The 19,344-nt window shown below is 31.2% G+C and overlaps 2 protein-coding genes across 4 annotated transcripts in view; one reads left to right on the top strand and one right to left on the bottom strand.

Moving 5' to 3' along the window:
* Positions 1-805: 805 nt before the first annotated feature.
* On the bottom strand, positions 806-1,723 carry LOC111685917 (zinc finger protein 593 homolog). The gene is made up of 2 exons (XM_023448200.2): positions 1,584-1,723; positions 806-1,520 (listed from the first exon to the last, which is right to left on the bottom strand). Exon 2 carries the CDS (start codon positions 1,363-1,365, stop codon positions 904-906), a length of 462 nt encoding a protein of 153 aa, XP_023303968.2. The 5' UTR covers positions 1,366-1,520; positions 1,584-1,723; the 3' UTR covers positions 806-903.
* A 1,545-nt stretch (positions 1,724-3,268) lies between these two features.
* The window catches only part of LOC111688622 (high affinity copper uptake protein 1), a 64,685-nt gene continuing 48,609 nt past the window's right edge, over positions 3,269-19,344 (top strand). Inside the window, exons 1-2 of one of the 3 annotated variants that reach the window (XM_046946182.1) lie at positions 3,269-3,763; positions 15,904-15,938. The gene's annotated coding sequence lies outside the window, so the exon portion shown is untranslated. Of the gene's footprint in view, positions 3,764-15,903; positions 15,939-18,862; positions 18,962-19,344 lie in introns of those variants that run through there. The other 2 variants (XM_046946184.1, XM_046946183.1) reach the window with 2 other exon arrangements.

The raw sequence follows: 19,344 nt of genomic DNA, 5'->3' as shown, positions 1-19,344 counted from the left end.
AGACAAACCCAATATTGTACAGTACATGGGAGAACGGCGACGTTAAACTTTCTGACCTCCATTCTTAGCCTCCATTAGCATTAACCCACTTAGATGTGGAAGTTCTACTGGAGGTGACAAGAGATTATTTTGGCGAAACTAGTAAATTTATATCTGACAGTTGTTGTTGTAACAGGTTGGCTGTAACTGGATGTTCTTTCCTGTGGAAAAAACTTCCAGTTGATACGGCTGTTGCTGAGTTGATAATCTTTGGCCGATTGAGAATCAGGTCGTTCCGGAGCGGAGATCCAATTGTTGTGGGAACGATCTCTGACTGACGATGAGTTCGATAACACTAAGGTTGATAGGATAATTTCCTGGAGAGGTCAATGAAATTAAAAGGGGTCATTTGGAAGAAGTAGGTAGGTGTGGGCGAGATGCAAAGCGCTTTTCCACCAGACATTAATAATACAGGCAGAGCGAAGGAGAAGCCAAGGAACGAGACTTTGAGGACTCTCGCTTTTCTGTCTAATATGGCAAAGATTGATTCTTCAAAGTTCTCGTCAAAGATGAGGCTGCTTCTCAGCACCGACAAAGCGTTGCTAAATTCGAAAGAATACGCGACCCAGATGGTGACGTTCGGGATTGGTCTACTACCTGGATACCACAGGAGAATGCTGCGATCAACCCGGCAAAAACTCAAGAGTGTTAGGTCGACAGTTTCATCATCTTGTACTTATGTTCAAAGTTAGTAAATGTACCTTTACTAAGGATGTTAGGTTCTGATACGCATACAACCAGGAACTATCAAATAAAATCTCATCTCTTACGTTAAAAATATTATTTTTTTAATTTGCAACTAAATAAAAAATATTACAGCTTAAAACTAAGACCAATTTCATTCAAATGGCTATTCCGTCCTTACTACGTTTCCATTTTTTGCATTTTTTGTTTCTTAGCTGGTGTACCTTCTGCAACGACCTCAACCTTAATACGTTTACCGGCCTTAACTTCCTCCTTAGAGGGTTGTGTTTCCATAGTACGTTTCTTAGGTTTCTCATAACTGCCACGACCGGCAGCACGTTCGGACTCTTCAATGGTATAGGGTTCGGTTTCCAAAGCCTTTAGACGACGTTTATGAACTTTAGTGCGAAAATGTGCCTGCATAGCGGTATCATCTATAAAATACTTGGCACAGTGAACACAATAGAATTGGGCAAAACCTGGTTTTTCCAAATCAACAGCTTGATTGATTAACTGGGCCGATTGTGTACGTAAGTCTTCATCGATGAGATCAAGATCGCGTGTACGATTACGTACACGCCAACGTCTCTGAAGATGTGTATCACCGGAGTGCATCTTCTTGCGTTTCTGTACCATACCCATGTTGGAGCTGTAGTGTTAAAATATATCCCTTTGGAAGTGAATTAAAAATATATCACAACACGTGTTTTTGTTGTTGATAAAAGTTTTTTAAAGTGCGTAGTTTTAGTAAAAGTATTTCTAAATCGAAATACTTTATCTTCTAATGCGTTAAACACCTGTAATAATTTAAAATAATGAATTATTTTTTAAAAATCAAGAAATAACCAATTTGAATTTACTTTTATAAAAAATTATCAATATTTCTCTTCTACGTTGCGTTTATTTACAAAATTTTAAAATAATGATGGTTGAAGAGAACAAAATGTCAAAAGTAAAAGAGAATACGGAACTACGTTTTTATGCAACCTTGTTGTTTACAAACAAATGTTGCCAACTGTAATATAAATAACGCTAATTTACTCATTATAAGGTGTCTTTTTTAAATATTTAACGATTTTAAATTGAAATTTTTTTTAGGCTGAAATATTTCGATCTTGTCAGCCTATAGGGTACTATATGAGATACAAGCCGATGCAAAATGATCAGCAGCGGCGACCACTTATTACAGAAAATATCCTCGGCGGCTAAATTATGGGCTCAATCTAACCTATAAACGTTAATTATATTGAAAATTGGTTCTTTCTTTGGCACTTGTAGAGGGTCCATGTTGCAGTGATCTTCTTTTAATGTGAAACCCACAAGACAACTTATAACCCGAAATAGGCAAGGTTGTTAGCAATAATAACTGTACAGTAGGGTTCTATAGTTGAAACGAAAAATCGACTTTTCGACTTTTTTCATTTAGTTAAAAGTCGACTTTTCGATTTTTTGCATTTTATGAAAAGTAGATTTTTTTTATTTAATTAAAAGTCGACTTTTAGACTTTTCGACTATAAGTATTTTATAAATAATCGACTTTTCGACTTTTTTCGACTTTTTCCGACTTTTTCGACTTTATTCGACTTTTGTCGACTTTTTTTGACTTTTTCGACTTTTCGACTTTTTTTGACTTTCAGACTTTTATTAAAAAAGTGGACTTTTCGACTTTTTTCACAGACGCTAGTCGAGTTATCGAGTTTTTTGGAACAAAACAGTCGACTTCGACTTTTCGACGTTTTTTCGACAAAAAGTCGGTTGTTCGATTATTCGAAAGTCGATTTATAGAACACTACTGTACAGTCGGTGCTAGGCGTATATTTGCATATCTTGCTTTATAGGCTTTGTTTCCCCTTCAATGAATACTGTCACAATTGCAAAGATCGGGTCCAGCTCTAGCTGCGAAGTAAAACTATTCTTTATCAAAACTATAGACGACTATATCTTCCGGACCTTTTCTGTATTCTGTAGTAAAGAACTATCATGAGGTAAACAAGTGTTGGTTAAAAATAACTGCATTAGAATGTTTTATTAAAGCGCAGTTTTTGTCATATATTATTACATTTTTAAGCAAATTAAAACAAAAGTATAGAAAGTACTTTTCGATTTTGTTAAAAATTTTATACAAAATTTTAATTTTACTTTAATTCAGCAGTAAAATTATTAAAATGTTTATTGGGTTTGTTTTATTTTAAAAATATTTCTTCTGTTAGACAGTTTTGTATATAATGTACTTTTCGATTTTTTTTAAAAATTTATACAAAACAAAATTTTACTTTAATTCAGCAGTAAAATTATTAAAATGTTTATTGGGTTTGTTTTATTATAAAATTATTACTTCTGTTTGACAATTTTGTATATAACTGTAGATAACACTTAAAGAGTATTTTCCATAATACTACTTTTTAAGAGAATATTTCATTGCTACCACTATATTTATTTACAACTTTCCATCTCTGATGGTGTTTGGACGACTATTGTGAATGCATTATATTCAAACTAGATGTTGACAAGAAACATATGATTGTCAAAATTTTCACCATATGTCATTCTGAAACAAATTCTGCGCGTAAGAAGTCGTGTTTACGGAAAATATTCGTTGGGTGTAATTTATAATAATTGAAAAATGTATAAATATTTATAGAAGCTTATAAATAAAAGTCTTTGAATTATTAAAAAGTGTAAGAAAAACAACAAGTTTAACTAACAAATACCATAATAAAATAAAGTTGTTAGAAAACCAAACTGGTGGGTTCAGTTGAGGAAGAAGAAAAAAAATAGTGAGTGATTGGTTAAATAAGAATTGAGAGAGCATACTACATACTAAAATAACATAAAAAATATCTGTATGTGTTTAAAAATAAAAGAATCTGTGTTAAGAATTGAACAAAAACATTCCTATAGCTTTTTGTTTAAACCTATTTATTGTTTAACGGCCTAAAGCTTAAATATTTTAATAATATTTACATATCAATTGTAACTAAGGGACGGGATAACAACTTTAAACTTCGTAAAGGATAATTTACAATTTGTTTGCTTTAAGGTAAGTTTATTTACAAATTTGTTTAGATTTTTATATAAAACTAAAACTGCAATGGGTTAAAAATCATTAAATTAAAGTCTTATCGCTCTATATTTATATTTTATATGTATTTTTATTACAATTTTGTTGTTGCCTTTTTTTATACGAAGGCTTATCAAACTAACAATAATAATCATCATTACTAAAGTCTTATTTGTTGTTTGTTCTTTATTTGCTTAGTATTTATCACAATAACTACGTTTAAATAAAATTCTTTGTTTTTTTTTAATATTTATTAAATTTCTGTCCATTTTTACCGCAAATCTTATTGCACTCAAGAAAAAAAAGCATTTCATTTGAACGTCTCCCTCTTGTGATGTAACTTCAGCAAACACACAATGAAAAATTAGAAGAAAAAACAACACAAAACCATGAAAAATGTTCAATGCACATTTATTTATTTATTTATTTATTTAATATTATCGCTTGTTATAGTTGCTATTAACAACCAAATACAAACTGTAGTTTTATCTGTCTATCCCATGTTTAAGTTAGATTAAATAAATGTTTGTCTGGTCATCTATTTACCAACATATCCACAGTCGTAACTATAAAGTTATGATTTTTTTTAGTTCTGGTTTTTCTATAACTTACAAACCTCTATCTATTTATTTAGGTTTTAAATCTTTTCTGTTGTAATTATTTCCAGCAAATCTGGTTTCTATCTTAGTTTTTATACCCTACACCACTTTAGTTGGGAGAGTATATTGGGTTTGTGCTGATGTTTGTAACATACAAAAATATTCGTCCTATACCCACCTTAAAGTATACCAATCGGCTTAGAATCATTTTCTGAGTCGATTAAGCTATGTCCGTCCGTCCATGTAAACCTTGTGCGCAAGGTACAGGTCGCAATTTTCAAGATAATTTGGCACACACGCTTCTTTTGGCCCAAGGATGAATCCTATTGAAAATGGTTAAAATCGGTTTATTATTTCAACTAGCCCCTATACAACCGTACCCCCCAAATAGGCCCTTTTGGCTTATAATTAATTTAAATGATCTATTATGTTAACAAAAGTCGACAAAACTTAGTTTTATAGAACTGTAAATGACACTACCGATTTTTTTAATGATCGGGCTTCATTTGACCCTTTCTCCCAAACAAACTTCCCTTCAGAAAATGACTTAAAGGTCAAAATTTACTTACAAACACTAATAACACTTTTAAATTCTACATAAATAATATTCAAGAAGACTTAACTCCCCCTACCAACATTTTTAAGGATAGGACCATATTTTGCCCTACTCCCCTTTGAGCCCTCTTAAAAAAAATCTATTTCTTTTTGCCAAAAAAAAAGTTAAAATATTCCAAAATAAAGTTAAAAAAAACAAACCAAATTGCTTTATTTTTTTAAATAATCCCCATTTTTAACATACATACTGACTGGTCTGGTGTAGGGTATCATATGGTCGGCTACGCCCGACTATACATTCATACTTGTTTTTTCTATTCTTATTGTTTGCATTCGTTTCAATTGTAACAGGTTGTCATTGCTGCTAAAGTAATTTAGTTCAATTTATTATTGCTGATATGTGCGTCTGTCAGTCGTTTTGTTTTTTTTTTCGGTTTATTTGTATTAATTTTATGTCTATTCCTCCCATTAAAGTGAATATCATCACTTCATTGACATCACATAACATCGTTGTAAGTTTATTTGTACATCTGCGATCAGTCGGTAGAAGGAATGTTTTCATTTTCTCTAAAGATTTGTTATCAATTGTTGTTAGACTAAACATAAAAGGTTCCAAGTGCTTGTAATGTTGTTTAAATTTTTTTATTGGAATTTTTTTAATTATTAAAATCATTGTCTTATTTAGTATGTTAACAATTACTTAACTGGAACATCTTTTAATATTTAAATTAGATTTTAAAACAAATCGTGTCCTAACGATTTAACAACCTAGTTTTTGTCTAAAGTCATATATGTCGATTTAAAAACAAAGTTTTAACCTCTCGTTGTATCTTCTTTCTTCCTCGAGATTTCTTTACCTCATATTTTCAACATATCTTTATCTAAAACTTAAAACAAGAAGCGTAAGATGCGTTTGGTTTAGTATATAGTATAGTCTGTAGTCTAGTGTATATTCTAGAATACAGTCTAGTCTTTAGTTATTAGTAACTAGTCTCTAATTTAATCTAGTCTAGTCAAATCTAGTCTAGTCTATAGTCTAGACTATAGTCTAGTCTATAGTCTAGTCTATAGTCTAGTCTATAGTCTAGTCTATAGTCTAGTCTATAGTTTAGTCTATAGTCTAGTCTATAGTCTAGTCTATAGTCTAGTCTATAGTCTAGTCTATAGTCCAGTCTATAGTCTAGTCTATAGTCTAGTCTATAGTCTAGAATACAGTCTAGTCTTTAGTTATTAGTAACTATTCTCTAATTTAATCTAGTCTAGTCAAATCTAGTCTAGTCTATAGTCTAGTCTATAGTCTAGTCTATAGTCTAGTCTATAGTCTAGTCTATAGTCTAGTCTATAGTCTAGTCTATAGTCTAGTCTATAGTCTAGTCTATAGTCTAGTCTATAGTCTAGTCTATAGTCTAGTCTATAGTCTAGTCTATAGTCTAGTCTATAGACTAGTCTATAGTCTAGTCTATAGTCTAGTCTATAGTCTAGTCTATAGTCTAGTCTATAGTCTAGTCTATAGTCTAGTGTATAGTCTAGCCTATAGTCTAGTCTATAGTCTAGTCTATAGTCTAGTCTATAGTCTAGTCTATAGTCTAGTCTATAGTCTAGTCTATAGTCTAGTCTATAGTCTAGTCTATAGTCTAGTCTATAGTCTAGTCTATAGACTAGTCTATAGTCTAGTCTATAGTCTAGTCTATAGTCTAGTCTATAGTCTAGTCTATAGTCTAGTCTATAGTCTAGTGTATAGTCTAGCCTATAGTCTAGTCTATAGTCTAGTCTATAGTCTAGTCTATAGTCTAGTCTATAGTCTAGTCTATAGTCTAGTCTATAGTCTAGTCTATAGTCTAGTCTATAGTCTAGTCTATAGTCTAGTCTATAGTCTAGTCTATAGTCTAGTCTATAGTCTAGTCTATAGTCTAGTCTATAGTTTAGTCCATAGTCTAGTCTATAGTCTATTTTATAGTCTAGTCTATAGTCTAGTCTATAGTCTAGTCTATAGTCTAGTCTATAGTCTAGTCTATAGTCTAGTCTATAGTCTAGTCTATAGTCTAGTCTATAGACTAGTCTATAGTCTAGTCTATAGTCTAGTCTATAGTCTAGTCTATAGTCTAGTCTATAGTCTATAGTCTATAGACTAGTCTATAGTCTAGTCTATAGTCTAGTCTATAGTCTAGTCTATAGTCTAGTCTATAGTCTAGTCTATAGTCTAGTCTATAGTCTAGTCTATAGTCTAGTCTATAGTTTAGTCCATAGTCTAGTCTATAGTCTATTTTATAGTCTAGTCTATAGTCTAGTCTATAGTCTAGTCTATAGTCTATTTTATAGTCTAGTCTATAGTCTAGTCTATAGTCTAGTCTATAGTCTAGTCTATAGTCTAGTCTATAGTCTAGTCTATAGTCTAGTCTATAGTCTAGTCTATAGTCTAGTCTATAGTCTAGTCTATAGTTTAGTCCATAGTCTAGTCTATAGTCTATTTTATAGTCTAGTCTATAGTCTAGTCTATAGTCTAGTCTATAGTCTATTTTATAGTCTAGTCTATAGTCTAGTCTATAGTCTAGTCTATAGTCTAGTCTATAGTCTAGTCTATAGTCTAGTCTATAGTCTAGTCTATAGTCTAGTCTATAGTCTAGTCTATAGTCTAGTCTATAGACTAGTCTATAGTCTAGTCTATAGTCTAGTCTATAGTCTAGTCTATAGTCTAGTCTATAGTCTAGTCTATAGTCTAGTGTATAGTCTAGCCTATAGTCTAGTCTATAGTCTAGTCTATAGTCTAATCTATAGTCTAGTCTATAGTCTAGTCTATAGTCTAGTCTATAGTCTAGTCTATAGTCTAGTCTATAGTCTAGTCTATAGTCTAGTCTATAGTCTAGTCTATAGTCTAGTCTATAGACTAGTCTATAGTCTAGTCTATAGTCTAGTCTATAGTCTAGTCTATAGTCTAGTCTATAGTCTAGTCTATAGTCTAGTGTATAGTCTAGCCTATAGTCTAGTCTATAGTCTAGTCTATAGTCTAGTCTATAGTCTAGTCTATAGTCTAGTCTATAGTCTAGTCTATAGTCTAGTCTATAGTCTAGTCTATAGTCTAGTCTATAGTCTAGTCTATAGTCTAGTCTATAGTCTAGTCTATAGTCTAGTCTATAGTCTAGTCTATAGTCTAGTCTATAGTTTAGTCCATAGTCTAGTCTATAGTCTATTTATAGTCTAGTCTATAGTCTAGTCTATAGTCTAGTCTATAGTCTAGTCTATAGTCTAGTCTATAGTCTAGTCTATAGTCTAGTCTATAGTCTAGTCTATAGTCTAGTCTATAGTCTAGTCTATATAGTCTAGTCTATAGTCTAGTCTATAGTCTAGTCTATAGTCTAGTCTATAGTGTAGTCTATATCTAGTCAATAGTGTAGTGTAGTCTATAGTCTAGTCTATAGTGTAGTCTATAGTCTAGTCTATAGTTTAGTCTGTAGTCTATAGTCTAGTCTATAGTCTAGTCTTTAGTTTAGTCTATAGTCTAGTCTATAATCTAGTCTATAGTCTAGCCTATAGTCAAGTCTATAGTCTAGTCTATAGTCTAGTCTATAGTAGTCTATAGTCTAGTTTTATAGTCTAGTCTATAGTCTAGTTTATGGTCTAGTCTTTAGTCTAAAGACTTCTGAACCTAAAGAACAACTTTTTGAGAAAAAGGTGTTTGTCTGAATGCAGTCAAATTTTGGAATAGTGTTACCTTGTAACCACCATAATAGTTTCTGGCCAATGTTTAAAGCTACTTAAAGTACTGCCTTCATTTATGTGCTTTTTTCCCATTAATTTTTTATTTTATTTAATATTGTTTTTTTTCGTCTTTCATTTTGTTATGTGATCTGTATAACAATTTATTTTATTTGCAAAATACGCATATTTATTTAACATATGTTCCTTATAACGACATGATAAATTAATTTAATTAAAAATTGATCGAGACAAATATGTTTCTTATACAATTTATGCGATAGTAGTAAAGTATGACAATTTAGTGCGAAAATCGTAAAGTTGATTAAAGTTTTTTCTTCTTTTTGTTTTTGGACACTAAAGAGTTATTGAACTAGTGACCCCGTTTCATTGAGAAAAATTGCAGTTTATAAAAAGAATACTTTCTTTATTGCATGCTTACATGCATCATTGGCAAGTTAACTGCATAGTAGTTAGTAGTCGTATGTAGAATAATAAGTAGTTTTAAAGTGACCAGATGAATTTTCTCTTTTTAATATGAACAATATGATACGATATTCATTAAATGGAAGAGAATCATTGAATTATATGCAAATATCAAATGCTTTTTCATAAATTGTTGTTGACTTTGCATTAAAAATTATATTTTTTTACAATTTAGAGAAGTTGACGCATAAATGAAGCTTCACTAATTCAGTTTCGTAAACTACAATAAGTACCACATGACAAAACAAAAAAAACACCAATATTTATTACTAAAAACGTGTTAATACTTTTATAAATTTTTGATTAAGGTGTTAATTATCTGTATTTAATAAATTAAATTTATTTCCCCAATGTACATTAATAGTAAATTAAAAATTATGTAAAACTATAAGCAATTAGTAGGTGGATTTTTATATTCAAACAAAGGGATTAAAAAAAAACATATTTATGTTTAACATTTTATAATTAAAATTTATGAAAACTGTTGTAGAAACAATTTATACATAAAGAAAAAAATATTTCATTAATGGAATGAATTTAGTATGAATTAAACTATTTTGCATTAGAATAGAAAAAGTTCATAAATATTATTGCATTGTACGTTTAATAAATTATCCGGTCGGGACATGAAGGTCCGTAGCAAATAGGGACGCTCATCGTTCATTTATTGAACGCGAGCCATTCTTTGCTATACCTCAAGGATACTTAGACTCTAGAGAAAGAATCGTAATCGTGAGTTAAATCAAAAAAATCTATAGTATTTTCTATAGTCTACAGTCTAGTCTATTGTTTAGTATATAGTCTAGTCTATAGTCTAGTCTAGTTTATTGTTTAGTCTATAGTCTAGTCTATAGTCTAGTCTATAGTCTAGTCTATAGTGTAGTCTATAGTCTAGTCTAGTTTATAGTCTAGTATATAGTTTAGTCTATAGTTTAGTCTATAGTTTAGTCTATAGTCTAGTCTATAGTCTAGTCTATAGTCTAGTCTATAGTCTAGTCTATTTTCTAGTCTATAGTCTAGTCTATAGTCTAGTCTATAGTCTAGTCTATAGTCTAGTCTATAGTCTAGTCTATAGTCTAGTCTATAGTCTAGTCTATAGTCTAGTCTATAGTCTAGTCTATAGTCTAGTCTATAGTCTAGTCTATAGTCTAGTCTATAGTCTAGTCTATAGTCTAGTCTATAGTCTAGTCTATAGTCTAGTCTATAGTCTAGTCTATAGTCTAGTCTATAGTCTAGTCTATAGTCTAGTCTATAGTCTAGTCTATAGTCTAGTCTATAGTCTAGTCTATAGTCTAGTCTAGTCTATAGTCTAGTCTATAGTCTAGTCTATAGTCTAGTCTATAGTCTAGTCTATAGTCTAGTCTATAGTCTAGTCTATAGTCTAGTCTATAGTCTAGTCTATAGTCTAGTCTATAGTCTAGTCTATAGTCTAGTCTATAGTCTAGTCTATAGTCTAGTCTATAGTCTAGTCTATAGTCTAGTCTATAGTCTAGTCTATAGTCTAGTCTATAGTCTAGTCTATAGTCTAGTCTATAGACTAGTCTATAGTCTAGTCTATAGTCTAGTCTATAGTCTAGTCTATAGTCTAGTCTATAGCCTAGTCTATAGTCTAGTCTATAGTCTAGTCTATAGTCTAGTCTATAGTCTAGTCTATAGTCTAGTCTATAGTCTAGTCTATAGTCTAGTCTATAGACTAGTCTATAGTCTAGTCTATAGTCTAGTCTATAGTCTAGTCTATAGTCTAGTCTATAGCCTAGTCTATAGTCTAGTCTATAGTCTAGTCTATAGTCTAGTCTATAGTCTAGTCTATAGTCTAGTCTATAGTCTAGTCTATAATCTAGTCTATAATCTAGTCTATAGTCTAGTCTATAGTCCAGTCTATAGCATAGTTTATAGTCTTGTCTATAGTGTAGTCTATAGCCTAGTCCATAGTCTTGTCTATAGTCTAGTCTATAGCCTAATCTATAGTCTAGTCTATAGTCTAGTCTATAGTCTAGTCTATAGTCTAGTCTATAGTCTAGTCTATAGTCTAGTCTATAGTCTAGTCTATAGTCTAGTTTATAGTCTAGTCTATAGTCTAGTCTATAGTCTAGTCTATGGTCAGTTCTATAGTCAATTCTATAGTCTAGTTTATGGTCCAACTAACTAATCTAGTTTTAGAGAAAAACTACACTTTGCTTATCTTTAAACATATATAAAGTACAGTTTTTGTATTCATATTTCAAAGTTCGTGATTGAAAATAAATAATTATAGAAAAAATCAAGTGAAATACAACGATATCTATAATAGGGCTAATACATTTAAAAAATGTCATTACTTTTCTAAACAAGTTTTAAATTAATTGAAATTATGAATAAATAAGTGTAATTATAATTATATGTTTGTCATCTAACAGCAATTGTTCATTAAAACACTGATCTACGAATTCCAGAGAGTAACAAAAAGAGCATTAAACAAAGTGATATAACAATAATTACACAACAATCTACTAGACAAGATCAGTTTTTGTTGTTTTTTTTGTGAAAAAAGTAATTAAAATTCAAACAATTATTTGTTTTGGGTAAATTAGTTTTGTACCACCCAAAGAAACACAAGCAATATTGCCTTTAATTAAAGTTAAATAATAAAAACAAAGAAATGTTTAAACAAATTATATTTTTAAGTTGTTCAATATTTAAATCAAGTTAAAATGAAATATTCCTCTCTTGTATATTTTAAAAAATTCCGGTTTGATTACCGGTTTTTGTTGGGTTTAGTATTTTTGGGCAACCTCGAGGTCGAACTTACAATTTCTTGATTAAAAGCGGTAGGTTTAACATCTACAAAATATTGACTAGACTATAGACTAGTCTATAGTCTAGTCTATAGTCTAGTCTATAGTCTAGTCTATAGTCTAGTCTATAGTCTAGTCTATAGTCTAGTCTATAGTCTAGTCTATAGTCTAGTCTATAGTCTAGTCTATAGTCTAGTCTATAGTCTAGTCTATAGTCTAGTCTATAGTCTAGTCTATAGTCTAGTCTATAGTCTAGTCTATAGCCTAGTCTATAGTCTAGTCTATAGTCTAGTCTATAGTCTAGTCTATAGTCTAGTCTATAGTCTAGTCTATAGTCTAGTCTATAGTCTAGTCTATATTCTAGTCTATAGTCTAGTCTATAGTCTAGTCTATAGTCTAGTCTATAGTCTAGTCTATAATCTAGTCTATAATCTAGTCTATAGTCTAGTCTATAGTCCAGTCTATAGCATAGTTTATAGTCTTGTCTATAGTGTAGTCTATAGCCTAGTCCATAGTCTTGTCTATAGTCTAGTCTATAGCCTAATCTATAGTCTAGTCTATAGTCTAGTCTATAGTCTAGTCTATAGTCTAGTCTATAGTCTAGTCTATAGTCTAGTCTATAGTCTAGTCTATAGTCTAGTTTATAGTCTAGTCTATAGTCTAGTCTATAGTCTAGTCTATGGTCAGTTCTATAGTCAATTCTATAGTCTAGTTTATGGTCCAACTAACTAATCTAGTTTTAGAGAAAAACTACACTTTGCTTATCTTTAAACATATATAAAGTACAGTTTTTGTATTCATATTTCAAAGTTCGTGATTGAAAATAAATAATTATAGAAAAAATCAAGTGAAATACAACGATATCTATAATAGGGCTAATACATTTAAAAAATGTCATTACTTTTCTAAACAAGTTTTAAATTAATTGAAATTATGAATAAATAAGTGTAATTATAATTATATGTTTGTCATCTAACAGCAATTGTTCATTAAAACACTGATCTACGAATTCCAGAGAGTAACAAAAAGAGCATTAAACAAAGTGATATAACAATAATTACACAACAATCTACTAGACAAGATCAGTTTTTGTTGTTTTTTTTGTGAAAAAAGTAATTAAAATTCAAACAATTATTTGTTTTGGGTAAATTAGTTTTGTACCACCCAAAGAAACACAAGCAATATTGCCTTTAATTAAAGTTAAATAATAAAAACAAAGAAATGTTTAAACAAATTATATTTTTAAGTTGTTCAATATTTAAATCAAGTTAAAATGAAATATTCCTCTCTTGTATATTTTAAAAAATTCCGGTTTGATCTACCGGTTTTTGTTGGGTTTAGTATTTTTGGGCAACCTCGAGGTCGAACTTACAATTTCTTGATTAAAAGCGGTAGGTTTAACATCTACAAAATATTGACTAGACTATAGACTAGTCTATAGTCTAGTCTATAGTCTAGTCTATAGTCTAGTCTATAGTCTAGTCTATAGTCTAGTCTATAGTCTAGTCTATAGTCTAGTCTATAGTCTAGTCTATAGTCTAGTCTATAGTTTAGTCTATAGTCTAGTCTATAGTCTAGTCTATAGTCTAGTCTATAGTCTAGTCTATAGTCTACTCTATAGTCTAGTCTATAGTCTAGTCTATAGCCTTGTCTAGTCTATAGTCTAGTATATAGCCTAGTCTAGTCTATAGCCTAGTCTAACCTATAGTCTAGTCTATAGTCTAGTCTACAGTCTAGTCTATAGTCTGGTCTATAGTCTAGTCTATACTCTAGTCTAGTCTATAGTCTCGTTTAGTCTATAGTTTAGTCTAGTGAATAGTGTAGTCTATAGTTTAGTCTATAATCTAGTCGATGGTCTAGTCTATAGTCTAGTATATAATCTAGTTTATAGTCTTTAGTGTAGTCTATAGTCTAGTCCATAATCTAGTCTATGGTCTAGTCTATAGTCTAGTCTTTAGTCTTGTTTATAGTCTATAGAAGAGTGTATAGCCTAGTCTTTAGTATTTTGTCTTTTCTATAGTCTAGTCTCTAATCTGCTGTGTTGTTTACTTTAAAGCAGGGTCTGGTATATAACTTTTAAAAATACTTTCTCAAACAACCCTCGTATCCATAAATCATTGTTAACTAACTAACTGTTAAATTTTGGAATACCCCTGAAATGTTGTAATTGGTAACTTTATAATGTGTCAGTATTTATTCCCCTTCGTACAAATACATTTCAAATGTCAACAATTCCAAAGGTTTTGTATGTTAAACACTCTCACAAACACAATTGAGGCGGAACCATTTATATGCATCGATAGCAATAACAACAACAGCTATATTGGCCGCAACAGCTGAATACCACAATGTTAATTATCTAATGGTTTTGCAATAACTTTGGTAAATTTTCTAAAATCAAACAAAATATATGAATTTATTGTTTTTGTACAAAAAAAAAAAAAAAAACGAAACTTAAATCGTGTTTGAATATTTTAAAGACACAAAAAACATTTAGACAAAACTTTTTCTGGTTTAAGCTTAGTTTTTAATAATGAAAACAATAAAAAAATCAAACCTTTCAAAAGCTTAGTTATTGTATGCAACAAACTTAAAAAAGCTTTTAATTATATTGGTTAAGGGAAAAAGGTTAATTAAGCTGACTTTAGGAATTTTTCGGTCTTGCTTTCAATTAGATCAAAAGCAAAGTTTGAGATTAGTAAGTTGATTAGTAGTTGCAAACATTACGAAGTTGATTGGATCTAAATCTGGCGAAAACCTTACAAAAACAGACATTAAGCCGCCATATTCTGCTCCTTGGTTTACCAATGCACTTATACCAGTTTTTACTCATATGTGAACACAAGATCTATTTAAAGCTCCTTCATTTCAAGTGTCTTCCTTAAGTTTATAGCATGTCTAACAACATCCGAAAGATTATACCCGTAGTAAAGTGTACTATATATCTAGCGAATGTTCCTAGTTTGAGTTAAGCCATTGGATCTTTGTAGAACTGTCGCCTCTTCTTCCCAAGTATCTTTGGGGCTTATATGTTCTGTCTTTTGATTAGTTCGAGATTATATACTAGCCAAGTTTGAGGTCATGGAATACGCTAGAATTTCGCATAATCTTCAGACATTTGCTCAACACTAATGCCCTTAAGAACATAATGATGCAATCCCATCATTTCCCTAGATATTTCATGCGAAAACCTCACAAATACAACTCTGCATTTTTCAGATTAATTTCTTTAATAGCAAGTATTTAGAGTGTCCTGCCATAGAAATGATTCAGAAGTTACCTCTGGAGCAAAATGTTCCAGAGTGCTTCTGTGCTTCTGTTGAGTTATATTGGAACAGACGTTGGTTAATATCCATATCTGTAAGATGTATTTACTACCTGATATTCTGTAGCCTTTAGACATCGCTGTCATGCTGGGCTATAGTCCAGTTTGTTGTTCCTCTTATAAATTCTTCCTCTCTTGTCAGAGTTACTCTATTGGATCTTCATTCATCTAATAACCGCTACTTTACTTCTAGTTGTATGGGGTACCAACGATTCAGAGCTTGATAATGGAAGAGAAGACGGTTATCTTTCGGTTGACCTTCTCATCTATATATATCTGATCATATTTTATGTTTAGGTCTTGCGTCCTTAACGTTCGCGTAAAAACTATTGATCAAACATTTGAATGCAAATGTGTTAGAGTAGCAGGTGATAGTCATAGTGATGGTCATAGTCAATAATCATTATCTTTGAATGTCTGATCAACAATATTTTAAAGATGCTGGTCCGATCTTGATTTGGTGTGATCATGATTGATCAATCGATTTTAGTTAGACTCTTCTTTATTGCTCAATCTAATGCTGGAGGTCCACACCACGTCGCATGTAACTTGAAGCGTAGAACGCGAAGGAGGTATGAAAAGCTCGTAATGCTTTGACGCGTAGTGTGGACCTCCAGCTTAAATTTACTATTTTTTAACTTTTGACTTTATTTAAATTTAATAAATTTCTTCCTTTATTCTTTTCAGCTCTTCCACCCTTACAGATATTGGGGGAACATTTGGTAAGTTTAGTTTAAATTTTAAATTCAAAAAATAAATTTTGTGAGTTTAAATTTGCCGAATCGAAAGATCGCTTACGAATAACTATTAGGAAGTTTTTCCAAAAATTAATTTTTTAAAATCAGATCAACTTCAAATTAAGAAAATAATAACTTTAGAGCTAGTTAGATGTTATATAAGAGCTCTCAAGACCTTTATCATAAACTCTATTAAAATAAGGAAGTTAAGTCGCTATTAAATCCCTGATCGTTGTATATTTTACATCATTCAACAATTACTCTTGTTCCGGTAAAATGACACAGGGTCACTAACGCCAAGAATATTGCTGTTACTTTGGCGAAAGCTGAAAGGAGAATGGCTATGTTGGACATAGAGCAATTTTGTACTGTCCCACTATCGGTCATTAAGAAACATATATCTGTTATATGCTTTAGTTTTTCTCAAGAACGCTGGTCTCAGGAGCATATTTGTTCGAACGCAAGAACACTGTGACCTTGCATGAATCTTAAAAGAACATTCTTTCTAATAGGTCTCAGCAGAAATAACCAGAACGCTTTTTTATAAGTTGTCATTGGTCACTACAAATTTTGAAACCATGCAGGACGTGTGGGCCGGACGTCTTTAATTGAGATGATGAGATATTCAACAATTGCCCTTGTTCGGATCAAAGGACACGGGTACACAACCCAGGATGGCTACTTTAGACAAAGTCCTATTTTCTAGTGGCCCACTATCGGCCAATATGAAACATATATTATCTGTTGCATGTTCTAGTTAAGCTCAAGACTGATGGTCTCATGAGCATACTTGCGTAATGAGAACCCATCTGAGCTTTCCCTTTCATCAGATATCAGTGATTATTGCAAACCATGCAACACGTATATAACGACTTCTGCAGAAGCAGCCTAAATGAGGAAGAGTAAACAATTTTTGATCTTCTCGGCTCGGCTTTAGAAACGATATGCTTTCAAACGTACTGATCGTCACATTTCTTTGATCACGTTCAATTAGAACGCATTTTTACTGAAGAAGTCAAATTTTGGGCGTAAACTTAGTTTACATGGCTTTTAGCATTATAAAAATTAGAATGTTCACTTCAACTCTCTCTCCTTTGGACTTTTTCTGTCTTCTTTTATACTTCTCTAACACTTTTCTCTCTCTCCTACTATCTTTCATTATAGGCAATACAAAGAGACCCTTAGGACTGATGTCTCATCTTCTGTGTATCTGCGATTCGCTATCACATTTCTCTGATCTATCTAATCTGTCAGACGTTTAAATAGAACATATCTGCTTGGCTTTAGAAACGATTAGCTATCAAACGTAGGGTTGTAACATTTTTCTGATCTATTTGAAATGTCAGACGTTGAAATAGAACGTATTCTAGCCGTTCTGAATTAGTCTTATTATGGGTGTGAAATTAGTTTATAAGACTTTTAACTTCCTTCTGTCTGTTTCAGTTTCTTTCTGACTTCTTAACTCTTAGGCCTAGGTATATTTCTTCGGATCTGATCTATTTTTACACACAATACAAAGAGACCCTTAGGTTCCAAGTAAAGCTTATTCTTGGCAGTTAGTAGTCTTTAAAACCTCAAATAAACTAACTGCAAATGAATGATCTCAAGGTCTTTGATTAAGAGGAACTTTAGGATCCAAGTTAATGATTATGTTAAGTATTCCTATACTCTTCCTTTATACTACAAGGGACCCTTAGGTTCTAAGTAAATCTTACTCCTTGCAGTCTGTAAAATCTCAAATAAACTAACTGCAAATAAATGATTTCTAGATCAGGAATAAAGAGGACCTTTAGGACCTTAGGAAAGCTTACTCTTTGCAGTTAGCAGTCTGTAGAACCTCAAATAAACTAACTGCAAATGAATGACTTCTAGGTCTGGGATTAAGAGGACTTTTAGGATCCATGTAAAGCTTACTCTTAGCAGTTAGCGGTCTGTAAAATCTAAAATAAACTAACTGCAAATGGTTGGCCTCTAGGTCTGGGATGAAGAGGACCTTTAGGATTCAAGTAAAGCTAACTCTCGTCAGGTAACAGTCTGTAAAACCTAAAATAAATTAACTGCAAATTAATGACCTCTTGATCTGGGATTAAGATGACCTTTAGGGCCCTTGTAAAGTTTACTTTTGGCAATTAACAGGTAACAGTCTGTAAAACCTAAAATAAATTAACTGCAAATTAATGACCTCTTGATCTGGGATTAAGATGACCTTTAGGGCCCTTGTAAAGTTTACTTTTGACAATTAACAGTCGGAAAAGCCTAAAATAAACTAACTCCAAATGAATGACCTCTAGGTCTGAAATTAAGAGGACTTTAAGGATCCAAGTAAAGCTTACGATTGGCAGTTAACAGTCTGTAAAACTTAACATAAACTAACTGCAAATGAATGACTTCTAGTTCAGGGCTTAAGAGGAACTTTAGGATTCAAGTAAAGCTTAGATACTCTTGGCAGTTAAAAGTCTGTAAAGCCTCCAAAAAACTAATTGCAAATGAATGATCTCAAGGTCTTTGATGAAGAGGAACTTATGATTATGATTAACAGTCTGTAAAACCTAAAATAAACAAATTGCAAATGAGTGACCTCTGGGCATTTAGGACCCAAGTAAAGCTTACTCTTCGGAACTATAATGATGATATTTATGTGATTTTATAAATGCAGAAACTGGCTATTTAAAGCTTTCTTTTCAAAATCATAATACTTATTTTAGGAAATTACTTTTTCCCCTCCTCAATCTCGAAGCTTAAATTGTGTATTGTGATTGTGAATGTTTTGTTTTTTAGTTCATTCATGTAAGTTTTTTTTATCTTTTTCAGTTATTTCATCTACAGGTTAATTATTATTTTTTTTTTACGAAACTCTGTAGAATTTGTATCAGAGGTTTTTGATTCATGCTTTTAAGTTGTTATTTGGTAGTCTAACACGTTAAACCTTACTATTTCGGTTAACGCATCTGTAAATTGAAATTGTTAATTTTTAAAAAAAAAAATTACCTTTATATAAAGTTTTAAAGGTAAGTTAAACTTATTTTGAGATTTTTGTTAAGTGATCAAAACAAAATTTCGTTGAATCAGATATATATTTTGGTGTTTGTGGGTCGTACGTATTCTTAATGTTTTAAAAAATCGTATTTAGTTACTGTTGTTGTTTTTGTTTATAAATAAATATTTACTCAATATTTATGACATTATATTGTTATAATTCTCACGTGTATTCGTAATTTAATACAAATGTGTTTTGTGCCTTGGGTATTTAATATATAAAAACAAAATTATGAAATTTATTTTAAACAATAACATGATATTTATTTTCCGTTGAACGCCTCAATGCTTTTGTTAATAATTGCAATAGTTGAGCCCAGCATTTGTTTTAAAAATGCAATATATACAAATATAT

The sequence above is a fragment of the Lucilia cuprina genome, chromosome 3, assembly GCF_022045245.1.
Source record: "Lucilia cuprina isolate Lc7/37 chromosome 3, ASM2204524v1, whole genome shotgun sequence".
Taxonomy (NCBI): domain Eukaryota; kingdom Metazoa; phylum Arthropoda; class Insecta; order Diptera; family Calliphoridae; genus Lucilia; species Lucilia cuprina.
This window is presented reverse-complemented; position numbering and strand designations above follow the sequence as displayed.